The sequence below is a fragment of the Fukomys damarensis genome, unplaced genomic scaffold (genome assembly GCF_012274545.1).
Source record: "Fukomys damarensis isolate Sample0158 unplaced genomic scaffold, DMR_v1.0_HiC HiC_scaffold_17, whole genome shotgun sequence".
Lineage (NCBI taxonomy): Eukaryota > Metazoa > Chordata > Mammalia > Rodentia > Bathyergidae > Fukomys > Fukomys damarensis.
The window spans coordinates 37,736,925-37,751,316 of record NW_022900929.1 but is presented as its reverse complement, the minus strand read 5'-3'; the positions used below and the strand labels follow the sequence as shown (position 1 = coordinate 37,751,316).

General features: G+C 34.3%; 1 protein-coding gene across 1 annotated transcript in view; it reads left to right on the top strand.

The window, feature by feature from the left end:
* Spred1 (sprouty related EVH1 domain containing 1) overlaps nt 1-14,392 on the top strand; it is an 88,363-nt gene that overhangs the window by 54,340 nt on the left and 19,631 nt on the right. Inside the window, exons 3-4 of the mRNA XM_010624643.3 lie at nt 8,431-8,599; nt 10,330-10,379. Coding sequence (XP_010622945.1) covers nt 8,431-8,599; nt 10,330-10,379 — 219 coding nt within the window. The remainder of the gene's footprint in view (nt 1-8,430; nt 8,600-10,329; nt 10,380-14,392) is intronic.

The following is a 14,392-nucleotide window of genomic DNA, read 5'->3' as shown; positions in this document are numbered from 1 at the left end:
TTTGTTTCAGGTATTTTGTCTCAGCAACAAGAGAAAAGTAACTAAGAGACTATTAAGCTCTTTGAATCTGTTTCCATAATCTCTTTAAAGCCCTAGTATGCTACCTGTATTTATCACTCCAACTCCTCCCTCTGCTGTATTCAGAAATGATGTCCCCTTATGAGTAATGAATGTCCTCCCATCTTCTCAAAGCCACTAACTTGCCATAGACCAGTGTAGCACTGAGTGTCCAGCACCACCACCAGCACCACCACTAGTGTTTATTGAAGGTTTACTGTGTCATCTATGGCTTTTGAATATTTAATATAATTGTACTTCATTTAGTTCTCAGAAGTCAGCAGAACAGTAACTTGTGGACTGTCTGGTTACCTTGCTGATCTTAAATGCAAAGCCCACAAACTTAATTAGTTACTGTGCCAGTTCTTCTTACAGTTTCTTTTTATGTGCTGTGTTCCTATCCTTTCTGTTTTTCATAGCTTACTCATTTTATTTTGGATACTTACAAGTGTCCATTCTTTTTAACCACCTTTCTTCCCTCTCTTAATTCTGCCTGGTATAGAGAAGTCACTTTTACTCTCTCCCTTCAACTCTGTCAAATTTTAATAAATTTGTCATAGTAATTTTTTTTAAATTCCAGGATTCTCTTCTTTATTTGTATTTTTCATTAACATCTATTTGACCTTAAAAGAAAGAATAAAAACAAAATAAAAAGTATTTGTGCTTTTTGTTACCATTGGGTTAAAAGAATTGAAATCTTCTTTACATTTTTGGTTCCCAAAGCAATGTACATATCTGGATAGTAAAGACTTTAAACTTACATGTCCTAATAAACTTAGATCTGTGTTGCAACACAAAGTTGTTCTACCAAATACAACTACAACATTTCTGTTTTTATAGTCACTTTCCTAAATTTGACTGCATTCTGTCTGATCGCAGCAGTTAACATTCTCCTTAGACTATTGGTATGTGAGAATTTGATTTTTGTTTTTCAGTGTAGTCATTGTGTATATTTAGGTGCTCTTGAATTCTTGGGGCTTTTTCTAGTTTTTTTCATTATACCTTTTTTTAGTTAATAATCTTCATTCATAATCCCAAAATACTTGCAGATAATGGGAAATCTGAAATGTTCTAGTATTGATTCTAAAACGTGACTTTTTAATTTGTTCTTCTTTGCTAACCAACCATATTCTTTTCTTTTTTATTTTTCCTTCATTGAGTTTATTGGTACTTTTTAAGTATACAGTACAGTTACATTTATCATTGGAATCTTGAACCTTTACATAACCATATTCTTAATGGATCAATTATCCCTCAGTTAAGGATTATTCTTGGTAAATTACTTTGGTAACATTCTCTTTGTAGTTTATGATTTGGGCTTAACATTAATATTTGTTTTATAAAAATTTTATATAGGAATGGGTAGGGCCACTGATACACTTTTACGTTTTTATCTTATATCTTATGAATGCTTTCCTGGGGACCTGATGAAATTCACATACTTCCAGAACTACTTTATCCCAGAAAGTTTATTTAACTTTTAATTCTAATTATTTAAGTATATTTGGAGGTTAGGAACGGCAGGTGAGTTTTAAGGTTATGGTGTTTTCTTGTTTTATTTTCATTATGTAGTACTGGAGATTGCACCCAGGGAGTTGGCATTGAATTACATCTCCAGCTCCTTTATTTTGGTGTTCACTGAGTTTCCCATGCTAGACTTGAACTGTGACCCTCCTTGCCTCAGCCTCCCAGAGTGCTAGGCTCACAGGAGTTCATGCCCACACCTGGTTATGATTATGGTTTGGGGGGTTTTTGAGGGTTTTTTTGGTACCAGGGATATAGGTCATCACCTTGTGCTGTAAGGCAGGCACCCGGTGCCACTGAGCTAAATCCCCAGCCCATGATTATGTTTTGATGGTTTCTAGCAGTCCACTTTAGGATAGTCTTAACAGAACTCAGACTTCCTCATGTCCTGTGTTCTCTTACAACATTCTACCTACGAGTAAGTCATGTTTTGGGAGAGTAACCACTTAAGTTGTGTAGGGTCCCTTTTTCTGTAACAGTGGTAGGTAATAGGTGAAGCTTCATGTTGGCCAGGGATAATTTACCACTACTACTTATCAGAGTAATAATATTGTTGGGTTAGTTGCTTAAAATCTTTTGGCAAAGATGTATAGTAATTAGTGTTTTGTATGGCTTATTTGCAAATTATGCAAATCGTAAATACAGGAAACAGTGAATTCAGCTTCTTTGTGACTATGAATACTAATGTTATCTCCAGATAAAGAATAAATACAGTGAAAACCCCAGTAGGTTTAAATTGGAACACACTGTTGTTCTGTATGGTTGAGAGAAGTGAAGAGTAGTTCCTAGTCAGAATTTTTAAAAAATCCTTCAAGCCCTTAAACTTGTTTTTGCTTTTCATGAATGTAGATTTAGTATTGATCACATATAAAAGTCTTTATGAAGCATTCTTCACTTTACTTACTTGATACAACTTTCTATGTCATTTTTTTGTTTTGTTTGATTCTTGATTTTAGGTCACCGGTTGGTACCCGTTTCTTAACTAAGATGTACTATACATTGTCCTTGTTGTCACAAAACTCCATCTTTATTTTTCATTGTGTGACTTAAATATGTAAGAGACTGTTAGACTTTGGGCATGGAGGTTGTGAGAATTGTGAAAATGTTTGAGGAAAATGTTGTAGGAACTGTATTATAAAGTCACCTATAAAGACATTAGATAGTTTTGCCAAAGATCTCTTGCTTTTTTTCTGTTTCACTACCTATGCCAAATTTATAATATCTACTACCATTATTACAGCCTTTTCCTAAAGGTAGTTTTCTGCTACAGTAAGTATACTCTATAGTAAAATGTTTTTTTCTTCATACTATTTTTTAGTATTAAGTGAGTAAAAGTGAGTAAAAAATTGAAGTCTTAATTCATAATTAGTTAGCAAATGGTTTTAACCAGTTGTTACAGTGTGTAAACTCAGTTTTTGTAGGCCTTCCGCATGGAGTGCTTTTCTGCATAGGATAAGAGCTGGTCATCCTTCTTTCCGTTTCCTTCTCGGTGTATCTTAAAGCTCATCCTTAAACTCAGTTTTCTGCTAATTTTGGGAGTCTGTAAAAAATAGACGCCATCTGAAAATTAGTGGTAGAGATTAGTGTAATAATAGTTTCATATATTAAATGTCATTTGTGATATTTTATATAATAAAACCTATGGGATCAAACTCACGTTATGTTTGCCCCCTTTGCAATAATTTTATTTAACTTTGTTTTCTAAAATGTTTTTATCTACTGTTTACTAATGAATATCGTAAAAAAAATTGCAACAATTCCTAATGACAGTACTGTACTTCTTGAATTCTTGAAACTCATCCTGAATTTATTGTTGTTATTATTATTGCTGCAGAATGGTTGTGTGAGAAGTAGTAAATCTGGGGGAAATGACTTAGCAAAGGTGACTGATTTATAAAAACTCTGGGTGTATGTTCTTTCTTTTCCAGTGCTTGGACAGTTATGAAAGTAGCAAAACTCCCGAGGCAGTTTTGTTGTATTGCTTCTGAATAAATGAGTGGTTCTTAGTTACCTTTTTGATTATATATTCATGAATAAGAAATTATCAAGAATCATAGTGCTATGCTGATAAAGGTTTAAAAATCACCTTTCAACAGTGGCATTGATCTGTATAGCATTTGCTATACTACCTTGGCTGGCTTCATTCAATGTGAATTTATTTTATTGTAGCTTCTAATAGTAACTTAACAGAATTTCTGAATGCTGATATCAGGCTCTTGTGAGAAAGCCATACCAGTGCTTGGGTTGAACCTAAATCACTCAGTTGTAGATTAGGTGTTCCAAATCTGTGACCCATGAGTAAGTTTCTAGGATGCATAAAACCTGAAAACTTATAGAAAAATACGGAAATGTGCATTTATCTGAGGAGGAATACTTGTCAAATACCTAATGTGTAATTGCTACTATATTGTAAGGATTGAGGACACAATGATCACCCTAGGTGTCAGTCTTCAATCTCTCCCGGCTTGAAGACTAATGGGGGAGATGGACATTGTACAAATAATGATGCTGATTTTAAAATTATAAACACAGGTAATTATGTGTATCAGAAGACTTGCCAGACTGTAATCAGTCTAGGGGTCAGGAATGGCTTTCTTTAGAGAGCTGTGTGAGTTCAGATCTTAAAGATAAGGAAAAGGCATTAACAAGGTAATAGAGGGTTCCAGGGAGAAGGCACAGCCCTGTGGGCGACTGAGCAGCCAGTGTGATGACAAGGTTGGGAATGAGAATAGAGCTTGAACAGACCAAGCCCAGCCCACATGTCCTAGTGGGCCATGAGGAGAATTTTGGTGTGAAAATTCCTGAAATGACACTTGCTTTGAAGTCAGTGGAGCAAGGGAGTCCTCTGATGAAGCTTACACTTTTTGTGAAAATTGCCACTCCACCTGCAGAGCAGTGAAGGGACCTGAAGAGGTTGTAAGCAGATGGGTGAAAGACGCATTCAGGTAATAATGCTGACCTGAATAGAGAGGGGCAGGGAAAAGACACTGTTTCACCTGGTACTTACCAAGCAATCATAGACGGTGTGCCCTTCCAGGTCCAGGAATTCGGCAAAATACAAGTCCAAGTCCCTACTCATTGAGTATTCAAGTTCTAGTGGGGGCAGCAGGTGTAAAGAATAAATAAGTAAACAATTATTTGAGGTCAGTATGAATTCTTTGAAGCCATGAAATAGGATATGGGATCTGGCTTTTATATGCATTGTTTTTAATTCTATTTTAAACGTATTCATAAATAATTAAGATGTGTAGTTTTACTTGTGTATTAATCAGGTACATTTTTAGGATCACTTTTGAATAGTGATAGTGACAATTAAATGTTTGTTAAAAGTATATTATGAGGCCACGGATTTAGCTTAGTGGTGCCGCTGCCTGCCTCACAAGCACAAGGTCCTAAATTGGAGCCCCAGTGCCCCCACAAAAAAAGTATTAATATAAATATTATGAAAAACACAGTGGTATACACATTCCATATTGAAAAAGACTGAACATTAAAATTGAATTTAATGCATGATCCCTGGAATGGATCATGTACTGGAAGTTTTTAAAAAGACAATACTGAGCAACAAAAATAGCAAAGGAAGAAGTTAAACTGTCATTATTTGCTGATGATATGATGCTCCACATTGAAGACCCAAAAAACTCCACCAAAGACTTCTAGACTTAATTGACACTTCTAGCAGAGTAGCTGGATACAAGGTCAACACCCCAAAATCAATAGCCGTCTTGTCACAAATAACACTCACTGAGAGAGAAATGAGGGAAACAATTCCTTTCACAATAGCATCCAAAAAGTGAAGTATCTAGGAATCAATTTAATGAAAGAAGCAAAAGACCTCTACACTGAAAACTACAGCACTCTGAAAAAAGAGATTGAAGAGGATATGAGAAACTAGAATGATATCCCCTGCTGCTGGGTAGGAAGAATGAACATAGTGAAAATGGCCATACTACCAAAACTGCTAGACAGATTCAATGCATTGCCAATTGAAATTCCATCACTATATTTCACAGAACTAGAAAAAAGATTCCAAAAATTCATTTGGAACTATAAGAGGCCTAGAATAGCAAAAGCCATCCTAGGCAACAAGACATGGCAGCAGGTATAACAATTCCCAATTTGAAACTATACTACAAAGCCACTATGATAAAAACAGCACGACAAAGAAACAGACCTGAGGATCAGTGGAACAGATTGGAAGACAAAAAAACAACTCCAGATGTACTCAGCTACCTCATTTTAGACGAAGGAGCTGACCATCCTCCCTGGAGGAAATATAGCCTCTTTAATAAATGGTGTTGGAAAAACTGGATCTCAACTTGCCAAAGATTAAAACTAGACCTGTATCTTTCACCATGCACTAAACTAAAATTCAAGTGGATTAAAGATCTAAATATTAAAACAGAAACACTACATTTGGCTGGAAGATAAGTTAGGCAGAACTCTTGAAGACATTGGCATAGGAATAGACTTTATGAACAAATCCTCAGCAGCACGGGAACTAGCAGAAAGAATCAACAACTAGGATCTCATTAAGAAACTTCTGCACTGCAAAAGAAACCATCAACAGAACTAAGAGACAACCTACAATGTGGGAAAACATTTTTACCAGCTGCTCCTCAGACAAAGGACTGTTATGTAGAATATATAAAGAACTCAAAACAATCAGCCGCTCCAAATATAAAGACCTGATTCAGAAATGGGCATCTGAAATGAACAGATATTTCTCCAACAAAGAAGTAAAAGCAGCAAGTAAATATATGAAAAAATGTTCCACATCACTGGTCATTCGAGAGATGCAGATGAAAACAACACTGAGATTCCACCTCACCCCACAAAGAATGGCTGCTATCAAGAAATCACACAATAACAAATGTTGGCAGGGTTGTGGGGAGAAAGGAACCCTTCTCCATTGTTGGTGGGAGTGCAGACTGGTGCAACCACTTTGGAAATCAATATGGAGATACCTCAAAGAGCTTGGACTAGAGGTTCCATTTGACCGAGCCATCTCTCTGCTGGGTATCTTTCCAAAAGAATTAAAAGAATCATATCACAGTGATATATGCGCATCTATGTTTACAGTGGCACGGTTTGTAATAACTAAAACTTGGAAACAGCCCATCTGCCCAACAGTTGGAAACTGGATAAAGAAGATGTGGTTTTTCTATAAAATGGAATACTAAGCCATAAAGAATGAGAAATTAGATTCATTCATAGAAAAGTGGATACATACTGAGGATGTACTCCTACGTGAAATAAATAAGTCACGTGTAAATACCGAATAGTTTCTCTGGTGTGAAAAACTATAATAGTACATAAGATCCTAATGATATAATTAACAATATGAAATAGGAAGAAAAGGGCTAAAGGTGTAGGGAAAGTGGGAAGGGTAGGGGAAAGGTAATAAGGGCAAAGAAAAAAATAGGAGAAAATGAAAAAATGGAAATAAGGTATTTGTAAATGGGGAGGGGAGGAGGGGATGAAGGGAGGGCAGGGACAAGGGAAAAAAATGAGAACCATGATCTGTCACGTAAAGTTACAAGATCCCAATAATGAATGTAAGTGTACTGTATACCTAAAATGTACCAATAAACTCAATGAGGAAAAAAAAACCCCAATACTGCTATACTGCTGGGCTTCTTAGTGCACACCTGTAATCTCAGCACTCAGGTGGCTGAGACAGGAGGATCACCCAAATGAAGGCCAGCCTGGGCTATGTACTGAATTCAAGACCAGCCTGAGTTACATGGTAAGGCCCTGTCTCACCACTTTACCCCAACAAATAAAAAGTATAAAAGTCTTTATTAGCATAGTGAAAATTAGAATATAAGCTACAAAATAGATAAAATCGTTTTTTCAGTTTTAAATTTTCTGAAGTTCATAATTGTACTATAATTACATAAAAGAACAACATTATTCTTAGGAAATAATACTCAAGTATTAAAGAGTAATGGGACATATAATATAGGTAACTTCCTTGAAGTAATTTAGAATAAAATAGATAAACATTTATTTGTGGGTGTGTACAGAGAGGAAATGTTGAACAGGTAGCAAACCCAAATAAAAGGGAGACAGGGATTTTTATTTTATTTTTGTTACTTTTCTTTAAACTTGAACTTATTTCAAAATAAAAATGAAAAATGTAAACAAAGGTATATTGTCCTCAACATTACATAACCTCTTTACATTAATGTACATTGGTATTTCATTGCTATTTATATTTTTGAGATGTGGTAATTAAAGTTTCAAAATGTAAGGTAAACTACTGAGTATGAGAAAGTGGCAAGGCAGGTGTTTTCATCTGCAAGGACCATTACCTCTTCAAACAAAATGTGAATGGATCTTTTAAGAAATTTAGGAAAGTGATTTTAAGAAATCATACTTCTTTTTACTACCACCTCTCTGCCTCTTCCTCAGAAATAATTCTTGGTACAGCCTTCTGGAGATTTTGTATGAAACAGGAATGTGCCTATTTTTTTGACATGGGAGTTATAACAAAATACTGTATAACTTGCATGGTCTATTTTATTCTTTTTTTTATTTTTAATTTTTTTTAGATATGGTCTTGCTGGGTATTCTAGGCAGGCCTCTAACTTACAGCAGTCCTCCTGTCTCAGCCTTGAGTGCTGGGATTACAGATGTTGGCCCCCATGCTGGACCATGCACAGTTGTCTTTATCTCATTTTAATTTCATTATTATCAGCTTTGTTGAGTAGATTAAGTTCAAGGCCTCTATTTTAAAATTTATTAAAATATTTATTTGAAAAGTAAAACTTTGCTCACCTGAGTTTGTATCTAACAGCTATATTAAGTATATGTGTATTAACTTTCGTATTTGACTTTTTACAGGTGGTTTTGGAATGTATTCTTAAAAAAGACCTCATTTATAATAAGGTCACACCAACATTCCATCATTGGAAGATTGATGACAAGAAGTTTGGCCTTACCTTTCAAAGTCCTGCTGATGCTAGGGCATTCGATAGAGGTATTCGAAGAGCTATAGAGGATATTTCTCAAGGTAGACATTCCTGTTTATTTCCTCAGTGTGTTCATCTATTACATGCACCACAAGTCACCTTTCTTCAAAGCTGACACAAAGTAGTCATACTTTAAACAAGCCAGATTTTATGTTTTGTGACCAAGCTTTGAAAGCTCAAAAGAGGTAAAGATGAAATACTGGGCTCTTAGCCAGTATTTATTTGTTAATTAACAGTGCTTACCAATTGAATCTATTATTTTGAAGAGCCTATAAGTAGCCTTTAGATAAGACAAAGGTTTTAAAAGAAGGGTTTGAGAAAATCGGGGGTGAAGAAGAGGGAGCAGTAGAGTAGAGCTGTTACCATTAGGGTGTGGTATTCCACTTACGAACGTCTTATCAGCCGTATTGGTATTCAGACAAAAAGAGAACTTGCAGTACTGTAGTGTAGGTGGGCATTCAGTCACAGAACTCTGGCGTGCAGTACTAAAGACTGATATCATAACTTGTGTCTGTTCTTCCTTTGTTTATCTTGCAGTTTATTAAGATGTTTAATTCTAAAGCATATAAATTTTGGGGGAAGAATTCAGTTTCATTTAAGATTGTCTATGCTTAAACAAACAAAACAAAAATAATACTAAAACCCATCTCTCCCCAAAAACGGAAAGATAGCTAAGAGTTGCTTTTTGTTTCTTCAGATTAGGAAGGAAAATGTCACCACATCCAGTACTGAACCCAGGTCTTCACACTAAGCTATATTCCCCAGCCCTTGTTTTTATTCTGGGACGCAGTCTCACTGAGTTGCCCGGACTGGACTCAGATTCAGTCCTTCTGTCTCAGCCTCCCAGAGTGCTGGTTTTATCAGTGCCTGGCTGAAAATATCTTCATTAATAGAAACAATTTTCTCTGTAAAGTAACTGAATCAAAATGTGTTGGACTACATTGTAATTTGTATGTTTTTAAGATGGTATTTTATAGAAGAATTTGAAAAAAAAATTAATTATGAAACAAACCATAGGTAAAAATGTGGAGATGCTTAATACAATTTAGGGTTCACACATACCAGGTCACTTGCTTTACCACTAAGCTACATGCCCAGCCTTTTTTATTTTGAGACATGATCTTGCTAAGTTGCCAGGCCTGACCTCAAACTCGGACACCTCCTACATTAGCCTTCTCAGTAGTTGGTGTTAACTTACATGTGGCAACAGGCCCACCTCAAATATGTTTTGGTGCTGCGTGAAGCTGTGGTTAAGTAATTTAGCTACTGTACCTTAACCACTTAGCAGTTTACCCTGTGTCACTTGAACAGTACGTTTGTTTATGTACTATCCCAAGCATTGATTTCAAAAAGTTAATTCCTGTATTGAATAAGTTTGACAATTGTTTTCATATTTACTGTTATATTTTCCTATCAAAATTAACAAAATGCAAATCTTGGTCATCCTGTATTGGTAAGTTGTTAAATTTTGATTTCCAATTCAAGAAAAATGATCATGAAATGATAGTAGTTATTTTACCTTTATTATAAGAGAAAACATGACTTTAGTAACTGGAAGTGTATCTGTAGAAGAAGGAAAATAATGCCTTATTCTCTGCTGTTACAACAAAGGAGCAAGTGCCATCGACCAGCATCTGACTGGGTTGCCTGGCAGCCAGGAATAATCTCTGATCAGTCTTTCAGAGTGTTTTAATGACATAATCAATTCATCATTATACTGAAATGTAATGCAAAAATTATGTGCTTACCTAACTTTCACTTGTTTTCTTAGGATGCCCACCATCAAAAATTGAACCTGAAGGAACAGAGGGTGATTTACAAGTAAGTGATTTGGCTTGAAAAGAATTTCTAAACATAAAGCATATGGAGGAAATCACTAAGCTTTAATAAATAACATATAAATCACTAAGAAATTTTTGAACACACTACTATATTTGGGTTTTCCAGAGAGACAGGACCTATATGTAAAAAGAGAGTTTTGGTTTGGTTTGGTTTTAAGGAATTGGCCCATGAAATTATAGAGATTAGCTACTCTGAAATCCACAGGGCAACAGCTCCTTCCCAAAAACACAGGCAAGATTCCTGCACAAAAAATTCACAGAAGAGGAATGCAAGTTGCTAATAAGCATGTGAATACCACCATACCACCGTGTCTTAGTTCATTTTAATTAGCAGGTAGTATAAACTGACAGTTTTAATTACTAAGTGACCAAAAATTTTTTTTAAAAGGTATTATCCCATGCTGTCTTTGTCTGTGAGGTGAACAGATTGATGCCTGCCTGGAGAAAAAACAATTGACACTTTTTTCCCCAGAAAGTAGTTTTTATTTTAGTATATATTAAGAAGCCTTAAAAATAAATAGAAACATAATTGTTGATCTAGTTTGATGTAATGTATAAAAAAGAAATACAATGCACAGAAGAAGTTTGTCTGGGTTTAGTTTTATGTGGATATATATATATATTAAAGTATTAGTTGATAATAAAAAAATGAACTATCTATCCAGCAGTATAATATGATTCTGTCATGCAGCTCTTAAAGTTTTGTTTACCAATTTGCTTGCAATACATTGAGCAGTTAAAAATTACATGTTGTTATTCTTATTATGCAAAATGCTAAATATTTTTGTTGTTTACCTTTGGACTGCAATTCTGAGGTGTATAACTTACTTTTTAATAATTTTCCATATTTTTCACATTTGCTGCAATAAATATTCATGCTTTTATAACCACAGAAGAACCTAAATCTCTGAATATATTTCATTGTTCATATTATTGTAAAAAATAGTTGTGAGCCGGTAACATAGCATAATATTTTGTGTACACAGTTGCTTATTTTAATACTTTGATAATCAGAAAATATAAATGTTTACTTTAGAAAATTTGAGATACATAGCAACATTTAAAGGAAAAAAAAAGTAAAAATATCCAGGCATAATGGCGCACACTTGTAACCCTGGCTACTTAGAAAACTGACACAGGTGTATTTCAATTTGGAGGGCAGCCTGAGTAACAGCAAGACCCTGTCTAAAGAACAAAATGAGAAAAACACATAAATCTGTTAACTGTCAGTGATAACTTCCACACATTTTAAATTACAGCCTTTGATTTTTTTTGTACACACAATGCATAAAAATCTTTTCTGTGATGTTATCATTATAACTTAGCCTGCGTTTTTTTTCACTTAGGTACATACTGATATTTTCTGCACCCTTAAATATTTTCTGGGTTTACAGTTTTTGATGTGTTAGTTGTATTTTGAGTGGATGTATCCTAATTGTCCATCCTCTACTGTAAATTGAAAAGGTTTTGTATGTGTATGTGAATGTTTATTGAAGTTTTGTTTTGTTTTGTTTTTGTACCAGGGATCAAACTCAGGACCTTGGGCTTGTTGAGGCAGGCAGTGGCAATACTGAACTAATTTCCCAGCTATTGAAGGTTTTATTATGTAAATATAGTGAGTTGCAATTAGGATGTAAGAAATATGTAATACAGTACCAAAAGGATCCTTTTTTTTTTTTTTCATTTAAGTGTTTTCTAATGTTCCACAATGTTCTCAGCAGTCAAAATGTTAGACTAGAATTCAGGGAGCATTTTCAGAATTTGTCTTTTCTTAAAAATAAATTTGGTTAAACTTCAACTTAAGAAGGTAGAATTTTGATATTTTAATTATTTCCCTTACCTAATGATTATTCACTTGAATGCCCTTCTGATTTAATTTCACCTAAGTTTACATATAACATTATGGAGAGAAAAAAGCCTGCTATAATACATAGTTGTTGGCAAGACTTTGCAAATGTGGCAATCAGTTGGTTTTGTAAAAATTAGTATCTGTTTTCATAATAGGTTCTCTGCTAGTATTGTGTATGTTAGGGCTTTGGTACAGAGTAAAAAAACAAGAATAAATTTATTCTAGTGAAAGGCAAAGCAGTAATGAGAAATGCTATGTAGTGAAAGCAGTAAGAATATTTTTTGTTTTAGCCTCTTATGATCCCTGCTTCATACTAAAATGTCTCGCTGTCAGTCCAACAGTTCATTCACAGACACGCGCACCTAAAGGAGTAGTTGTATCTTAGCTTCACTATACACCAAAGTACTTGCTTAGTTTTTAATATTCATAATAATAGAAAACACATCCTATCACTAGAAACCCTCATGAAAGGGTTTTATTGCACTGCAATAGCAGTAAAACCAATTTTTCTAGCAAGTTTTAATAATTTTTTTCCATTTTAGATAAATTCTCAAATGTCTTAAATTCTCTCTTTCAGTGAAATACCCTACCGTCTCCTCAAGGGTGTAGTATTCTTAGTGAGTTGTTATCTTAGTAGAGAATTCAGTAACTTCCAAGGATGGGTCATAAAAGACATTGCAACTTCTGACTCATGGATTACCAGTTGTTGTGTTACAAGGACATCAAGCCACTCTAGATATCCATGTGGTGAGAAGCTGTAGCCATATTAATCGGCCATCTTGTGAGTAAGTCATTCAGCTCCAAGCCATGCCCTCTGATAACTGAAGTCATAGGTGGTATCTTGATTGAACCTCATGAGGAATTTTAAGTGAGACCCTCCTAGTTAAAGGTGTTTTTTAATTCCTAGAACATCCGAAGTTCTTTTGGTTAAGGCCTAAGAAAGATGTGAGGTGGTGCCAGAATCTTTTAATCAAAGTAATAAGGCTTAAAAGAAGCATGGGATGTATCCCTTAGCAGAAGTTTAAAATAGAGAAATTTCTCAGAGATCTGTCAACATGTTTTTATCTATGGAGTGAACCCCCCAGTATGATTCACAAGAGATTTACAGAATTTTCTGTTATTATTCAGGGAATCTGAGCCAGAACCACCTACTTAAGATGTCTTGACTACAACTTGATAAAGAATCCTGAGTCAGAACCACCTAGTTTTGTTGATCCAAAATTTCTGACTCATGGAAAAGGAGATAATCAATGTTGTTTGGAGCTGCTAAGTTTTCATGTTAGTTTTTTATGTAGCAGAGGATAACTACTACTTGAGCAGGGAGGAAGTTTTAACTTTTCCTAAGTTAGAATGTTAACAGATTTTTTTAACACGGAGAATTAAAATTATAAATGAAAACTTGAATATTATGATGTGTCAAAGTTTTAGTTCATTCTTCTTTTGAAGTGTATTGGATATAATGTATTCTAATTTATTTAACCACTTTATTAGAAATAAAATACATGATCTTAAGTTTCATAATTCACCTATGGGCTTGACATAAACATTTTGAGATTATTTTGAATACAAATTGACTGATTTAAGGTAGTAATTATATCATACTTATTTTCCTGATATTTTGCAGTTAAAGTGGTTTAAAGAATTACCCATTTAATTTTAATGTAGAGGAAATACTGATTATGTTGTACTTAGAACATAAACATTTAATGTATTGTCAGTGGAAATCTCCATTTTGAATATTCATTAATTTATTCAACAAATATTTGAGTGCCTGTTCTTTGCCAGTAACTGTGCTAGTCATTTGATTGCTTGCAAGTAAACAACTTTCTGCTTTTAACATGTCATTCCTTTGATTAGTTACCATAAGTAACAGAAAGTAGTTCATCTTTTATTTCATACTTGGTTTTGAAGGGTTTCATAGCAGGTTATCATTTGGATTTAAAATGGTATCTTGCTCATCTTTTATAATTAGGTTCTATTACAGCACTGATCATATAAAAACATCTAAACACTAGAATTTTAAAAGTACCTCACCAGTATTAAAAGTATAAATGTTCTTTTCATTTAGTTTCTTTGTCTATTCTAATAAAGCAGTTAAGTTTTTGTGGGTTTTTTTTTTTTTTTTTTTTTTTTTTGTTTTTTTT